Below are 17,451 nucleotides of genomic sequence, written 5' to 3'. Positions count from 1 at the left end.
GATGAAAGTTCTTTTAAAAATTTGTTGTATTTTTTTGTAAAATACAAAATACAGTTTTGCAGGGGGAATTGTAATTCTGAATATAATAATATTTTAACTGTTATTGTTCTCAATAGGTTTTTAACAGTCAGTCCAATCAATCATTCAAAAATGACATCATGCCCAAAAGAAACAGAAGATCTTTCTCAGATTTCAATTTACTGTGATTCCAATTTACTATGTATGGTAATTATTGAATAAAATGAATAATGTTTGAAGTTCAAATCCTACACGTTTAAAACTGTTCTTTTACTTCCCTTTTACAAGCACACTATCAAAAAATTATATGACATATCTTTCCTTTCTTGAGCTTTTCTATAAGTGTACAATTGTCCTTCGCCAACAGTGAGGGTTCCATTCCCAGCAAACCTCGAAGTTGGCAAATTTGTGGTAGACGAGCCATTGAAACCAATGGTAAATGGGCTTAGGAGAATCGAGATCGCAGAAAGACCAAAAATAAGGTAAAAAAATAGATAGAATCGCCCCCTGACCCCCAGACATGACCCCTGACCCCCAGAAATGACCCCCCATGAGCCCCCAGAAATTAAAAAAAAACCTCACCAAATTGTGGATACTCAGGTTGCAGTTGGCAAGGGCAGTCACAATTTCCCAGTCACAAATACTCAAATCCGTGACTGGGAAAACCGTGATTGGCGAGGGACAACTGTAATCTATGCAAAATGATTTTGTCCAGTCAATGGCAGGCCTTACCTCCTAGTAGATTATAAGAAAAGAATAATTTAAGATGCACATGTTCTTTCTGAAAAGTCCATATAATATAAAAGTCCAAAATACCATGGATTTCAAAACAACACCACAATTTTAGTACCTCTTATCCACTGAAAAATTAAATCCGTTAGTTCATCTTTAAACTCATCTTCAAATGAATTACTAGATTCAGGAAATGCTTCACAAAAAGTAACATAGATGGCTTGAGACAAGCAGTCAGGATACATCTGTCAAAATACAAATTAAGTTGTATTATGTTTTAATACAATTATTAAAACATAAAAAGTTGGCAGAGGCTACAGATAGACAAGTATGAAATAGTTAACAAATTTAGGCACTTAAACACAGCTGAATAGTTATTTGTGGCAAAAAGTGCCAGCTCTACCAAGTTAAGCATGGAAGCTTATTTTATTTCTTTATTTTTACAGGTACAGTCGTCTTTCGCCAATAGCAGGTTTCCCAATCACAGATTTAAGTATCTGTGATTGGGAAATAGTGACCCCGTCACCAACCACAATCCACAGTTTGGCAAGGTTTTTTATTTTTTATTTTAAAAAAGACAGGGGGTGGTGGTTCCGGGCGGGGGGTGTCATTTTATCTATTTTTTACCTTATTTTTGGTCTTTTCGCAACCACAATTCCCCTAACCCCCTGTTTGCCATTGGTTTCAATGGCTCATCTACTGTGAATTCACCAACCACGAGGTTTTCCGGGAACAGAACCCTCGCGGTTGGCAAGGGATGACTGTATACTCCACTCTTCTTCGAAGGAGCCCAGGGGTGGTTTTCATGATTGTGTTTATCCTCACAATCCTGTGAAATAGGTTAGGCTGAGGGATACATGACTAGCCCAGATCAGTGAGTTTCATGGCTGTACATGTTAAGCTTGTTAGACAAATTAGTCAACATGGAAGACTATGAGCTAAACTACAAGTTAAATTAATTGCACCACTGGTACTCATGTGCCTGTGTTTTGTTTGGGAAACAGGAGCCAAAACAGGGTGCAATCAAAACTGGGACTGTGGTGTGGAGACAGGGGAACTTTATTATCTCTTTGTCCACCCCACTTTCATCCTGATTCAACCCTTGCTGCTATTATTTATTAAACACAAGCACACCAGGATCAATGATGCAATTAACCTAAAGATAACAATCCAGTATGTAGGAGGGACGCGGCAATCATTAGTAAGCACATGCTCAACATGGCTCACCCTGTTACTTCCACCACTTTCTGTGTCATCTGAAACTGCCAGGTGGAGAATATTGGGTTCCCTCCACTCTTCGACATTCTCTGCCCAACTTCAACTGTTGTTTATGAATGTCAAGTGAATGTTGAGCAGCGGAGGGAACTCAGCATTCTCCATCTGACATTGGTGGGTTCAGACATGACGGAAAGAGGCGGAACTTAGTACCGGTGAATGGCAGGAGTGTGCACTCACTGGGGTCTGCTGCTGTTTCCTTCCTACTTACTTGCAGCGGGTTATCTGAACCCACCCTATGTGTTACAAGAGGTATGCAGGTCATTCTCTTCCATATCTCCCCAGTGATAGGCAGATGACAAAAATCACAACTTGGGATAAGTATATTAGCATTTCTCCACCTCCCCACAAGCAGAGGCCAATGAAGCAGAGCAGATGCAGGGAAGCATGACAGCATCACTTCCCCCCACCCCCGCTATATGTTATCAAGGAGACTCAGGTTGGCATTACTTAAGTGTCTTAGGCAGTGCCCAAGGACACAATTGATGGCAGCAGCACAGAGGTGATTAAAAGGGCCTGAAGACAAAACAGAGGAGGAAAATGGAAAGATCTGGGTTTCTTCACCCCAGAAAAATGGCTATGTAGAAGTATGTCCAAAGAACACATCCTTTTATTCACACACTGAGAACAGGACAAGAAGCAATAGGAAAGGAACAAAACTCATAACTGCAAACTATAAACCAGTGCCATTACCTGAAAGAAATAGTCCTTTATGTAACTAGGAGTACTCATCAGAAGTGCTACAAAGCTGTCTGATATTCTGTCAAAAAGGCGGTCCTGTTCTCCTTGATCAGGCTTGAAATAATTAGAAAAAGGTACTATTAGCATTCATATTTAATAGTACCATTTAACACTGTTTAATTATGAGAGCACCTCAGATTTTTTGTAAACTGCCTAGAGCCTTTGGAGTCAGGCGGTATATAAAATAAATAAATAATCAAACACAAACTAAATAGTGCAAATAATCCATGAGCTCCAAGGTTACCATTTTTGTGTTTTGAGGGCAAGGGAGGTTGCCAGGAACAAGAGACCTTAGGGGGATGAAAATGAATTTTTTTTTAGCGAATCCTACCCTGACCCCAAGTCCCTGTTGCCACCCTTTGCTATACTGAATAGTCGATGATCAAAAGCATCTTCTGGCCTTTCTTGTGCTATCAGAATACCTGTGGCAGAGAAACCAGAGGAGAGGCAATTGTAATGTGAATTAGTATTCTGGCCAACATACTGTAGGTTTTCATTCATGTTACAAAGCCAGCTAAAGAAGGAATTAAACATTTAGGTGTGACATGAGGGTTATAGCCCTTCCATGTACCTTTGAGTGTCAAATTTAAACTCCCTAATATGGGTCAGCTACTCCATAAAGCCATTGTAACCACCCACTTCTACACAAATCAAGGTAACTTTCTCTCTCCAAGCCTCAGTTTTGCATCCAAGTGAGTACAGATTCACTAACATGCAACAAAGCTTCAGGTCTCCAAATTATGTTCTTTAACTGAGATAAGTGGGAGAATAAAGTTTTATTCTTTTCAGACCTTGAACCTCTGAAGGAACAACCACCAAAAGCAATCCTGTAAAATGGCAAGAGATGCTTCTGAGAGAAACAATTTCTTCAGAACTTTTACATTTGCTCCCTGGAAGGGGGAAAAAAAAAAAAGACATAATCACAACCAAGTGAGGAAGTGGATTCTTTGTATCCAGTGTACAGTGTAAACAGGAGCCCTGCTTGGGCTTTTTTTTTTTTTTAAGACACTGTAATCACTACAGTGCCCCAGAGCTCAACCCCACCTCCCGTACAAACACACACACACACTTCACAATTAGAACATCTGTCTGAAGAGGCAAATGCCATAACCATGATCACAGTTGCTTCCATGATCAGCAGGTTGGGACGTGACCCCTAGGAACGTATTTATGCACATTGAAAGGACATTTTTGTGCAGGGCGGTGGGGGGGGGACACACATGAAAATAGCTCTCCCTGCTCCCCTGCCACCCTGGTCTGCTGCGCAAGTGCAGGGACACCAAGGCTCTTTGCTGACTCGCAGCCCTTCTTCTATCTCTGGAAGGCTACGAATACGACAAATATTTATATACCGTTTTCCAACAAAAAGTTCCCCAAGTAGTTTACATAGATATAAGTAAATAAATAAAATGGCTCCCTGTCCCCAAAGGGCTCACAATCTAAAAAAGAAACATAAGATAGACACCAGCAACAGCCACTGGAGGGGTGCTGTGCTGGGGATGGAAAGGGCTGAGGATCACGTGCACCAAAGCAGATAATACTGACCAAGATGGACCAAAAGCATGATTTAGTATAAGGCAGCTTCATGTATATGTTCATATTTCAGGCTTTGTGAAAGGAATTTGGTGGATTGTGAAACACTAAGGTCACATCCTTGATCCATTAAATAAGACATCTGACAGGTTGGGGCAAACCCCGTTGCATCATTCACACTCAAGTAATGCTTGGAAAATTATTGTTACAGCCATGAAACTGGGAGCTGAAGACAAATTGTACTTCATTAGGTCCTTTACAGTGTGTCTACAAGATAATTGTCGCTCCACAGCTGCAACCTTATATAACCCTTTTAAAAATGACCTCAAATAATTGCTTGGGTCAACACTTATTTTCTCAACAGCAAGCAATCATTTTATGCTCTGCAATTGCAGCACTTATTTTTATGGGGTTAAAATTGCCTTTAGATTGTTAATATTATATTACCAGCTTTCAAGGAGGACTTTTAGGGCCCAAGTTAGGTTTTGGCTTCTAAAAGTCTGTTTGTGCAAGCATAGATCTGGCTCAACATTCTATCAGGTCTGCTGTTTGGACCAAAAGCAGGGGGGAAAAAATGCAGCAAAAAAGCAGCAAAAAAGCAATGGCTTAACCATCAGATCCCTGAAAAGTCTGGTTCTTGTCATACTTGACACTACTTGGCCTTGAGCAAATGACAGGAAATTAATAATTACCACAATAAATAAACCTGACGCTTTGTCAAAACGTGTGAATTCCAGGAGAAAAAAACTGTGTCCATAATGACATCATGCTTACAAACATGCAGTTATTGTAGACAAACATTTAACCACTACTTATCCATATTAATGGATACACATGACTGAAGAAAGAAGAGGGACTGGTCTAAAACGTAACACCTGTATAGCCTAACAACATTTAAGCGCACATTTGGAGTACTCAGAAGTAACTGTCATGTAATGTTGACTGAGATGTCACAAAGTCGTGAACAAGCTTTCAAGGTGCCAAGAGTGCTTCTTCAGGATAAATGTTAAATCCCAAAGCCTTGAATGTTATGAATGGTGATGTTATGCTGTCTTAATTAAGTTAAGACTGTGCTGGCTGCAAAACAATCTTCAGATTGTACCAAGGGCTACTGGGAGACTGTTCCCCCTTTGCAAATTTAAAGGTTGATAGCACGACTCTACTACTGCTACTAAAGACCAGGAGACATGGGCCCCGATTCACAGAGGATGGCAGCACTCGCACCTGGAAAGCAGTGGTGCTGATCACCTGTTGGGAACCAGGGAGGAAAAGGTGACACAACACACTTCACCACACTCATAGGAACATAGGAAGCTGCCATATACCAAGTCAGATCATTGGTCGATCTAGCTCAGTATTGTCTACACTGACTGGCAGCAGTTCTCCACAGATTCAGGCAGGAGTCTTTCCCAGCTCTACCTGGAGATAGTGAACCTGAGACCTTCTGCATGTAAGCATGCAAATGCTCTACTACTGAGCTATGGCCCCATCCCCTAAGGAGAATATATTATAGCACTTATATGTAGTCACTCATCTGAATGCAAACCAGGATCGTAATAAAGTAATTCATTTGTTCATCAACCAAGATGGAACCTGCTTAGCAACAAGGAGACTGCTGCTGTGAGTCTGACCATGGCAGCTGCACAGCCCTCATGGATATATTTCTACAAGTGAAAAGGGTTTTTGCAGGGAAGCCAGAGAAGTGAAAACTGCATCCGCACCCCCAACTCACTGTCCTGTGAGACAAGGCTGAAGGGCAGCTAATTTACTTGCTCCTGGTGAGGGCAGAATTCTGGCTCCACCCTTGTAAGGGTTCATAACACATCAGCCAATGTTAAGAAAGACACTGTTTTATCTTATGACTAATTCATCTTAATAGTCTGACGGATAACAACTTAGACTAAAGGCTACATCCTTCCCATTCAGGGTTAAAGTTTAAAACTGGACATTATAAATCACTCTGAAGATGATCATTTAAAAAGAAAAAAAGATCATATTTACAATCTCATTCTAATTCTTGCTGGAGAGGGTGCAGCAGCAAGGTGCAGGATTACTTCCCAGTGTGGTGCTGGCACTGAGAAAGTAGCTTATTTTGGATCAAAAATATTATTGAATTTTCTCTGCTGTGCTATAAAAAACAGAATGGAATTTTCTTCTGCGGTGTGATACTCTGATGGTTTGGGGTTTTCCTCCCGATATCTGTTCACAGTTTTGCCTTGTATATTTGGAGAACTGTACATTTCAGTTATCAAAGTCAGTGATTACTGCAGTTCCCTCATCCTTGTTCTTAAATAGTGTGTTTTCTTTAAATGATGTATGTTGTACCCCTACAGCACATTCAAGAACATTTTCTTTCTTTTAAAAAATTTTCTTGAATATGCTGTGGGAGGACAACATGCGGTATATCATTTAAGGAAAATCTGATTAAAAGAAGAAAGAAAAGAAGAACATGTTCTTGAAGTGGCAGGACAATATTTTGGGCGAGCTGGCAGCCTTGCACTATTCCCTCCGCTCTGTATAAAGATCTATAACTATAGTTTTCAAACCATGTTCCAGGGAAACCTGGGTTTATCAGGAGTTCTTCAGAGGATCAGTAATGGTGATGTTCCATTAAAAGACAACATATCCATAGTGCCTCTCATCTTTTAAACATGCAGTTCTATGGGTTGTGCTCTAGAATGGACTCTCAGTTTATATGGGTAAGGCACAACAGGCCTGGCCAGTGTCCTACATGAACCAAGTTTGCATCGTGGAACACTCCCCGGAACCTTCTGCAATGTGCAGGGTTTCCAAGGGCAAACATGCAGGGGCTCCTTAGCAGACAATTCTATGATTCCTTCAAGATGGAAAGTGACCTACAGGGCAATAATTAACCAAGATCCATAAATGTTAGTTTGGCTTACTAGCCAGACATGATTTCTATTTGCCATCAAATTTCTCCTCTGACCCACAGAGGTGGCACTAGGAAGGGAAAAAAACATGAGGGGGGGCACAGAAGGGGCAATATGGGTGGGTGAGCCATGTCACACATGTTAGATTTCTGAAACAGAAATGGGGACAGGTGAGGAGCAAAGATGTCAGGGTGTGTGTCTTTCCCCCTCCTCTGGAACCCCCGCTTGCTGACCCATGCCCACTGGCACATGCAGAAGTCTTGGGAGAGAGGCAGAGCATTATTTCATTTAAACCTGAAACAGACATACACATATGCATTGCAGAAGTGACAGCTGCCATGCTCAGACAATTTCAGCTTCTCCCAGAGACTGCCAAAAACACTACAGAACTCTGCAAAACTACTTTGGCCAGAGATTCTGGTGAGATGAGACACAAAAAATGAACCAGTGCATCAAGTACAACGACAGCTCAACAATATCACTTCCAAGTCTCTGAAAAGTTACTGTCTGTACACAGCCTTTTAAAACAATCAAGGATTGTGCAAGCAAGAAACAAAGCAAATACAGGAATTCTGTCCATGAGCTTGCTAAGACAAGCAAACAGGTAAAAAGGCTTTTCTTCATCTGTGAATAGCAGCAGAATCCCCCTGCCCTGCCTCCAAACGTAGGAGCTCTTAAAACACATTTTGCTTCAGACATAATCCATAGATCAAAATCAGTCTTCTAAAGCTGTTATAATATTAAATAAATACAATACAATACTCAAAGTGAAATAAAAAGAACATACTCTGAAAGTCTGAACTTTTAGAACTGAATCCCAAAGTTGTGCAGGTTCTAGATGGTTTGGTAGTTCTGTTAATTTCTGTAACTTGAAACCAGAGAACTTGTAATTCTAAAAAGAAAAGAAAATTCACTTCAACAACTACTATAATTTGGTTTTATTCTGAAAGTTGAGTACGTGACAATTAGTACATGGTCAGCAGTAATGGATAAGGGGAAACCATTACTATTGCATGCGTTTTTGCTTTGTGATTTTAGATTATAGTTGTGAGTTGTTTTGAGCTGACGAGAAATGGAATAGGTGGAATATAAATAAATGAGACAGAGAAAGCAAAGTCAGCCAAAAAGGGTAGAATTAATGGGAATATTCTAAGAGATGGAACGCTAACAAAAAGTTGGGTATTAAATGGATAGAACTCCAATACTGACCTCAGCTGAATCTTGTGCTGCTGTAAGCCTTAGTTTCTAAGGAGTTCCCCTTCAACACGTTCCCCTCTCCTATATCTGCTCTGAGTGGGGCTGCTAAGCAGAGGGCAAGTTGCTCTGCCCTGGGTTCCATAGCTAACCACAACTGTCACTGCCCTCCCTCTCTCAGGTGGGATTGCTACTTCTGTTGCAGCAACAAGGTTCGGGGCAACACAATATTCAGCTGCTCTATTTCTGTGTAGGTGGCTCCCCACATGTGGTTAATTAATGCAGGTTCACAGCCAAACTGTATCAAAATCTACTTCACCCCAGAAGCAGCTGCTCATAAATGTGCTTTGAGTCATCAGCTGGATTAGTGGCCGAAGTAAAATTGGCAAGCAGCCAGAATGCCTCAAAGTTCACCTCTCTGCCCATACAAAGCCTGTCCACACACTGTGATTGGCAAGGGAGATCCTGTTCTGTCCTCAACAGAGGTGAGATGGGCGGGAAGGTTCGCTTGACCTCATCTCTGCCTGCCTTCCATAAGAATGCAAATATGCTGCTTTTCCTATGAGCTTTTGCTCAGGACACTACTTTCAGTTTGGTTTCTGCAAGCCAATTTTGTTGCTGTTGGGTTTTCTCTGATGCTGCTTATATCGCTAGTTGAATTGGTTTTATATTGTTTTATTGTCAGTGGTTTTCTTAGGACTATTAACCACCCTGGAGGTTCCGTGTTTGGGAGGAAATGGCAGGATGTAAATGTTTCAAATAAATAAGTAAGAAAGGATGGAAGAATCATCAGCACCATTTTACCCTCCTCCCTCTACAGCAAGGGCGTCAACCCTGAGTAAGCTTCCATTTAGCATGAACTGTATATCACAATATCACCTGTTATTTGAGACTTGCAGAATTATCTTGCAAAGACCTAAAGGTGGTAGGGGTATGCTTTGAACTGATTGGCCGCAAAAGCCAAAGGCTGTGGTCAGACAACAACCTATTCCAGAACAGTCCTATTGCCTAATTATACAAATCAAGCAAAGGTTTTCAGTTTTTATAGCTTGATTCTACCATCTGCGCATTGGACCTGGCCCCGCCTTTCTTCTGACCAGCACACTGATTTCATTTTGTAATGTTGATTCTACAACATATTTGGAAAAATTACCTCAACTGTTTTACAGCTTGAGTCTTGCAAGGCATCTACAGCAATCTGAAATACATTTTAAACAAAAGAACGAAAGTGATGCTAAATCCACAGAGTGCCAGTAACAAAATATATGAGCTTGTTCACTAACAGTATCTGGAGTGTGAATACTAATTGTTGAAAACATAACGAAAAGAAACAATGTGAAAATAAAAACAAGTTATCTGCTATTCTAATATAAAAAAGGTATACACTCATGGCTGTTTTACCTGTCTTGATATTTAAAACTATCAGTCTCACTCTTGGGCCTTTTTTCACTGGAGGGAAGGCAAGAGAATCAGTGGTGTTTAGAAGCTCACAAAACAAGCATCTGTTTATTGACTGCACTGAAAACATCTGGGAGCCACTGCTAAATGCAAGACTAATTCTGTTAAGCATTGCACAGTTCCAAACATGGACAAATTTCCCCACTTCAGTCTGGGCTACAAAAAGAGTATTTGGACCGATAGCCTATAAAACAAATATTGTGACTATCTCCTGGTAGCAGAGCCTGTACTGCAAATTTGTGTTGATTTTCTACTAATTTAACTGTCATGTCCCGCCCAGAATCCTTGAAATTCTAGTTTGATGAAGGTACTGAGAATTCTCTGCTGGGGATCCCTAGTTCCTCCCACAGAACTACAGTCCCCAATGTTCTATGGGATGAGTGAATAGCTAACTGGTGGATGTCTGTAAAGCAGAAGCACTTTCTGTCCTCCTTATTCTCTTGCCCTGATAACCTGATTCTGTAAACTTGCTCACTTCAAACACTGGTTTGTGCGCTGCAGATAAAGCAATATTCTAACCTTGGCAGATGGGATAAAGTCATCTAGTATTGCCCCTTTCCAGGAAAAGCAGTAAGATGGTCCCTTAGGTTCTGGAAACTTGTAGCTCTTGCTCTTGATTCTCTAGAAAAGTGTATAGCCAAACTATGCATTGCCCCTTCTCCTTCCTGCCAGTGCTCTGCAAGTGCCCTGGTATAATGTGACATTTAAAACAATGAGGCTATTCTCTAAGGGAGCCCAGCCCAGTTTCTACTGCGTGTGTGAACCGCCAGGAGCCGTGTGGCTCGCAGCGGCAAGTCTGCTTAACTGCCCCCCCCCCCGAGGTTAGAGGAACGCGTGCTCCGCTAACCCCATTTCTCCAATCGTGTGTCGCTGCCGCTCGACTCCACGCCAACTCACGAATAGCCCCCCGACTGGGAGGCTACAACAAGCCTCTCGGCATCTGGGGGCTCCCCAGAATGCTGGGATTTCTGGGGGCCATGGGGAGAGCGGGTCGAGCCCGCTCTCCCCACAACTCCCCGCAGGCTCTCCACACTGCTTGTGTGGAGAGCCTCAGTTTCTGCTAATATATAGGAAGGTGGATTCCGTTCTCCAGCATATCAGCTCATTACATGAGACCAAACTGTGTAAAAGGGGGTGTGCATATGGTGGAGCGGATGGAGTGCATTAAGCAATAAATACGCTACCTTTACTTTTTTCTTCTTTTCCCTTATCAAAGTGCCCTTTGAATCAGAGACTGAAGTATCCGCTGCTTGAAAAGAACAACAAAGACTTTACCATACACCACGCGCAATTTCAGACAGAAAAAGAAAAACTGATCCAGTATTTTGGCCTGCAAATATTTATGTGCATTTTCAAATCTGGTGTGGGAATCTTGGATCCCTGAGACTGTTCGCTCATTATACTTGATAACTGGCCTAGATTCTTGGCTCATGGAAAGTGGCTTACCTCTACCCAATTTATTTCCACAAATCCCAAGATTAAACATTTCATAAATTACTTCAAAGGCTAGTGGAGGCCCTTCAGGATGTGGTACTAATAACTGAAGTAAAATGCCTCTCACTAAGTTAATTATTAAAAGAATATTGCCCTGGCATGATATTACAGGGGACTGTTTTGCCACGAATACTATCTTTAGATGAAATTTAAACCAGCATTTTAAATTCACTTCGACCATTAAGGATAATATTTCCCTGCCAGTCTGAGTCAGACTACACTTTGTGAGTCTAATTTTCTGATCTTCATCAACTCCATCAAATAGGACACATCTGGTTTATTTCTACATAAGTGCCAAATATCCCCTGGCCTCCAAACAGGGAAATGGTGGAGACTACTGCTTAAAAAATCTCAGTGTAGCTAACTGGATGGAGGATTGCTTACAATGTATTACTGCCTGGGTAGCAAATCTTGTCTAAAAGCATCCCAGAGGCAAAGAAGGTTGTACTGCTGTTTTTAAAGGCAAAATCTAACTATACCAACATGATGAAATTAATTTTCCACTGTGTATACTACCATCAGCTTTGCTTATTGCATGGGTACCCAAGTTATCTTTTCCAATATACATTATTTAGTGTCCCACTGACTTACATGAGAGAAGCACAGGAATGTGGGTAATCAAGTGATTCGGGCAACTAAGGTTCAGTGAATGTGCATGGGCTCTCTAGATAGACAGATAGATATAGATATATAGATAGATAATACACTAAGTAGGGATGTGCACAGAACTGGCAGGGGCCAGTTCGAAGGCAGGGGTGGGACAACTTTAAGGGCAGGGGAGGGTGCACTTACCCCTCCCTCCGCTTCCCCTCTGCCGGAACTCCATTTATAAAGACGCCATTGGGGCGGCAGCATATTTCCCTGTCACCCCGTTCCCTCCTTGGCCGGAAGTGGCGGGAAGTGCTGGGTGCACGTGTGCACACTGGGTGTGTGTGCATACGTTGGCCAGGGGGCAGGCGGGGAGGGGGCAGGCGAGGCGAGCAGCGGGGAGTGAGTGAGTGAATGAGCAGGGAGTGAGAGACCGAGTGGTGGGGAGGAGGTGAGTGAGCGGGCAAGTGGTGGGGAGGGGGCGAGTGAGCAGGGAGCGAGCAGCGGGGAGAGGGCAAGTGAACCGTGGGGAGGGGGGTGGCTGAGAGTGGGTGGCTGACACTGAGCAATAAAGCAGGGGATGTGATGTGGGGCAAGGAGAGCAACAAAGTCCTAGTGCACAGATGCTCTGTGCGGGTTCAGAACTTTGAATACCGCAGGGGTAGCACTCCAGGAAAGGTCCATGAATCTTAAAGCCATGATATTCAAATACTGAACCTAACTCGAAAAACTGAGTTAGGTTCCTGACTTGAGAAGCAGTGGCAGGGTTACTCTGGGGGGCTTAAAATTAAAATATCCAACCTGCATGCAGCTGAGAAGGGGCGTGAAATAGGATATTTAAACTTTTAACACACAGCCCCGAGTAGCCCTCACACCAGCTGGGTGTGTAGGTTGTTTCAGGGTGTTGTTAAAGTTTAAATATACAGTCTCTCATTGCTTCTCAGCTGGCATTCAGGGTTACATATTTAAACTTTAAGTCCCCTGGAGCAGCCTGTGCGCCACATCTCAGCTGTCAGGCAAGCTGCTCCAAGTACACCAATTTAGTCAGAGGGTAATTAAAGGGGTTTCTTAAGAGGAAAATGCCATGAACAAAAAACTATTCTCACAATAACTAAACTGGCATACAAGAACAATGCCCACGAATTGGCAAAACTGCAGGAGATGAACCTGCAAAAGTGAAGGGTCTTCTGTATCAAGTTTCCTTCTAAATATTACATGGTACAGATCATCCCGTCCAGAAATAATATATAAGATTATATTTCAAATGGTGATTAAAATGCATTAATTTTGCAACCACTGGTTCTATTATTAACAATGGAAAGGCTAATTAGTTACCTTGCTCTAGGAAAGAAACTTGGTGATCATCTATTTCCTCTTGACTACGCTCCAAAGCAAAGATATGTTTAGCATGTTCATAGACTTTCATTTTGCATTCATCTATTCTCTCCCCAAGACTGGAGAGAATTTCAGTGGGCAATGGAGCATTGTCATAAAGATACTGAGTAATAATGTTCAAGGAATAATTATTTGTTAACTTTGTAACCGAAGGACGAACATCTACTTCTGGCAGGTAGGGGACTTTTGGCCAATCATCCTGCAGCAACAACAATTACAGACATTGACTTATGATCAACAGAAAACACACAGCACAATTCAATCAAAGATCAGCACCTGTAAGTCCAGATAATTTTAATGGGACTTTAAGGTGATGAATTTTGGGCAGGACCTTTACATTTTAAGAGTGTGGTATTTTCCCAAAGTGCTATCTTTAAAAAAAGTTTCTTATGAAAACAATCTTAAGTGGATGACAATTTTTCTCAAATATAGTATTCCCAATTTCTCTCTGGCATGCTCTGTCATAGGTTGTCCAGGGTACATGAGCCTGCTTTTAGCATCAAATTTCCCCCCATCTTTCACAGTGTAGCTTATATTGGGTGACTTATATGGGGTTAACCCATTTCATCCTCACAATAACCCTATGAGACAGGTTAGGTTAAGTTAAGACAAAGTGACTTATCCAAGGCCACCCAGCAGGGATTTGAACCCAAGTTCTCCCCTAGTCCAAGTCTACCACTCTATCCCCTACATCCCATTGACCTGAACTCTATAACTCAGGAAAGTCAAGCCCTAAGTCAGAGACATCAATCCAGTTTAACTTTCACAACAAACATTGTAATAGCTTATAATTGCTTCCAAGATCTGCCTTCAAAAAATGTAGAATAACCACAGGACTGCCTTTCTATGGAAGGTTTTCCAATTCTGCACTGTTCTCACATTCCACAGCCCGAGGGTCTGAAATGCAATCCTCACTCAAGCTTGTTTCTCAGAGTTTACATTTATAAGGATCTTGCTCAATACTTTTTTCTCTCTCCTGTTCTTCTCCTGCTATGTACATATGGGCAAACTATACAAAAGTATGGGCAAACTTCTTTAATGTGCATACCAAGTTCTGAAAGAGTAAAAATTCATCAAACGTCCGAGGAGGTGCTACAGTTACCTATAACACAAAAAGACACATTTGTCTTATGAAAAAAACAGGAACTGAATAATAATTTTAAAGGTATATTATTCAGTGCTCTATTTAATAAGCAACAGCAAGCCTCAAATGTATCCATGTCACACACATTGTGTATTCACATGTGTTGAATTGTCCATTTGAGAGAGAGCCTTTGTCTAGGCATTCAGAGTGTACTATTGTTTAGAAATATATTTCACAGAATGTTTATTCATTGTATTGACTGAGATAGGAAGAAAATGTTGCGAAATTATTGTTAAACTTCATTTTGACCTTTTACCTCCACATCACTTGCTATATTTCTTGGTCTGAGCAAAGTGATTATGTCCATAGAAGCAAAACAAAACATTGCCTATTAAATAATTTGGGAGTGCATTTTGGCAATGTGATATGATGTTACTTGAACTTAAAATATAAAGTTGCATTTATGCCATACTGCAAATCAACAGCTTGTTTCCAAAAAGAAAATAAAAGAAATTGGGATATGAAAATCTGGCACAGGGTAAGCAACAAATAAAAATTAATAAGATCAAATTTTCTCTTCCAAAATGAAAAACATCTGAATTCTAAAACTGTATCCTGAGTCTTCAGTAATGAAGCTGATAACAATGAAGGATTTCATTATTTAATCATCATAAAATGATAAGATTGGACATTATTTTAAGGTCTTCTAATCCAATCATGACTCTAAACATCATCTCACCATCTAGGAAGAAGTAAAGATTGTATTCTAGCCCCTTTCCAGTGAGGTCTGTCTCTCAGAACTTATTGTAACACACACAAACACACTGGCCTCATGTCAAGTACGCAGTCAGCAACAAACCTGGCCATTTCTGATAACCCAAACCCAATGTATGGCTGGCATGGGAGTGGGAGAGAGAGGGGGGAAAGTTAGTACAATGCATTCTGTGAGGAGCCATCTCACATTTTGCTCTCCGCATGCACAAGCAGCTGGTTTGTGCCCAAGGGGCATAGCTTAAGAATTGAGATGGTTAAGCTAAAATGAACTGCACTTTACTGGAGAAAAAAGAATGCTGTGTATGCAACATTCCTGCAGCCTACAATTATCCTAGACTACTCCTATATAGCAATAGCAATAGCACTTACATACCGCTCTATAGCTGGAGCTCTCTAAGTGGTTTACAATGATTTAGCATATTGCCCCCAACATTCTGGGTACTCATTTTACCGACCTCGGAAGGATGGAAGGCTGAGTCAACCTTGAGCCCCTGGTCAGGATCGAACTTGTAACCTTCACGTTGCAGGGCGGCAGTTTTACCACTGCACCACCAGGGGCTCTGGAGTAGTCCTTAACAATATAACATACTAGTATTTTTAAGCCCGTTATGATAACGGGCGCTAGCTTTCTATCCCATCTTTTCTGTCTCTCTCTCTCTCTTTCTGTCTCTTCCCCCCCCCTTGTCCCCTCTCTCTTTTTGTTTTTTGTTTTGTTGTTGTCTCTGTTTTTGTTCTTCCTTATTTTGCTTTTACTTTTTGGGGGTGTGTGTGTGGATGAATAACGGCCAAAATGGCCCATGAGAAGGTGGCCGCCCCCGCCTATCGCCCTCCCGCGCACCCAGCTGCCGGAGCCCACCTTACCCGCTCCAGCCCGAAGGAGAAGAGAGGAACTCGGAAACAGAGCTATTCTCTGTGTTAAGCTGCTGCCCATACTGTCGCAATGGACGCAATAGGCGTCCTTTGCGTCCATAGCGGCAGTTTGAGCAGTGACTTAGCACAGAGAGGAGCTCTGCTCGTGAGCTCCTCTCTTTTCCCTCGGGCTGGAGCGGGTAAGGTGGTCTTCGACAGATGGGAGGGCGATAGGCGGGGGCGGCGACCTTCTCATGGGCCATTTTGGCCCTTAATCTTTTTTGGGGGGGAGCGGGGAAGGTGATTTTGGGCAGCTGGGAGGGCGGGTGAGCAGGCGGTGGCAGCGGCTGTGAGCGGGCGGGGGCCTCATTGGCGGCTTTGCCGCCACCTCGCCCAGCTTCATTTTGGGCAGCTGGGAGGGCGGGTGAGCAGGCGGCGGCTGTGAGCGGGCGGGGGCCTCGTTGGCGGCTTCGCCGCCACCTCGCCCAGCTTCCCTGTCCCCCGTCTCGGTCTTCCCCCGCCGCCATTGCCCTCGCCTTTTTCAGGGCGGCCGCTTCTGGTTGTCTCGGCCTCCTCTCGCCGTGCCGCAGCTCATGGCCGAGGCGGCGGCTCCGCCGCCGCCTCGGCCACTTTCCCCCGCCGCCACACACCGGCTAATGGCCGCCCGTGGCTGTGGGACACTGGTGTCTGAGGTCCTGTGTCCCTTGGGCTCTTCTGGGCCTGCGCTTCGCGCAGGCCCAGAACAGCCCAGGGAGGCAGGGACGCAGATCCCCAACGTTCCAAAGCCACGGCCACTCACTTAGCCTTTTATTATATAGGATTGTTAAGGACTACTCCAGCATAAGTAGCTGTAGATTTGCAGAAGAGATATTGAAATAGGGAACATAATGGTGTCACTCTAGATTTACATTATCAGAATGCAAATCAGATAAGCCTTTGCTTTTTGAGAAGAGTCATATGCTAGGGATAAAATTTATTCCAGTAGGTTGGAAAGTTTGCTCACTCTAAGCATTCTGTTACTGAAAGGTGACTGATAAACCTACTCACTTACTTATGTACTTACAAAATGAAGTATTTTTTTCTCCAGTCAAAACTCTAATTCTCTGTATATTATATCACTAGCTGGCTTCGGCTAGTGCACCAACAGCATCCTTTTCTCGAGAAGGCAGATCTGGTCACAGTTACCCATGCCTTAGTTACATCATGGCTGGATTACTGTAACGTGCGCTACTTGGGACTGCCCCGAAGAATATCCGGAAACTGCAGCTAATACAAAATGCAGCAGCTAGGATTTTATCTGGAGCTGCCCGCTGGGATCGCATCAAACCCATTTTGAAAGAGCTGCACTGGCTACCAATTTGTTTCCGGGTCCAATTCAAGGTGCTGGTTTTGACCTTTAAAGCCCTTAATGATTTGGGCCTGGGA

General features: G+C 42.6%; 1 protein-coding gene across 9 annotated transcripts in view; it reads right to left on the bottom strand.

Moving 5' to 3' along the window:
* Nucleotides 1-17,451, bottom strand: part of FAM227B (family with sequence similarity 227 member B) — a 122,235-nt gene that overhangs the window by 102,306 nt on the left and 2,478 nt on the right. For 5 of the 9 annotated variants that reach the window (XM_053273048.1, XM_053273049.1, XM_053273054.1 and 2 more), the window contains exons 2-9: nucleotides 14,368-14,421; nucleotides 13,260-13,518; nucleotides 11,027-11,091; nucleotides 9,538-9,582; nucleotides 7,978-8,082; nucleotides 3,558-3,656; nucleotides 2,719-2,820; nucleotides 869-995 (exon numbers count right to left, since the gene is read on the bottom strand). In XM_053273048.1, coding sequence (XP_053129023.1) covers nucleotides 869-995; nucleotides 2,719-2,820; nucleotides 3,558-3,656; nucleotides 7,978-8,082; nucleotides 9,538-9,582; nucleotides 11,027-11,091; nucleotides 13,260-13,518; nucleotides 14,368-14,421 — 856 coding nt within the window. Of the gene's footprint in view, nucleotides 1-868; nucleotides 996-2,718; nucleotides 2,821-3,557; nucleotides 3,657-7,977; nucleotides 8,083-9,537; nucleotides 9,583-11,026; nucleotides 11,092-13,259; nucleotides 13,519-14,367; nucleotides 14,422-16,038; nucleotides 16,122-17,089; nucleotides 17,399-17,451 lie in introns of those variants that run through there. The other 4 variants (XM_053273053.1, XM_053273055.1, XM_053273047.1 and 1 more) reach the window with 4 other exon arrangements.

The sequence above is a fragment of the Hemicordylus capensis genome, chromosome 10, assembly GCF_027244095.1.
Source record: "Hemicordylus capensis ecotype Gifberg chromosome 10, rHemCap1.1.pri, whole genome shotgun sequence".
In the NCBI taxonomy this organism is placed as follows: Eukaryota; Metazoa; Chordata; class Lepidosauria; order Squamata; family Cordylidae; genus Hemicordylus; species Hemicordylus capensis.
Note: the sequence above shows the minus strand (reverse complement) of the source record. Positions and strands in the feature narration are given on the sequence as shown.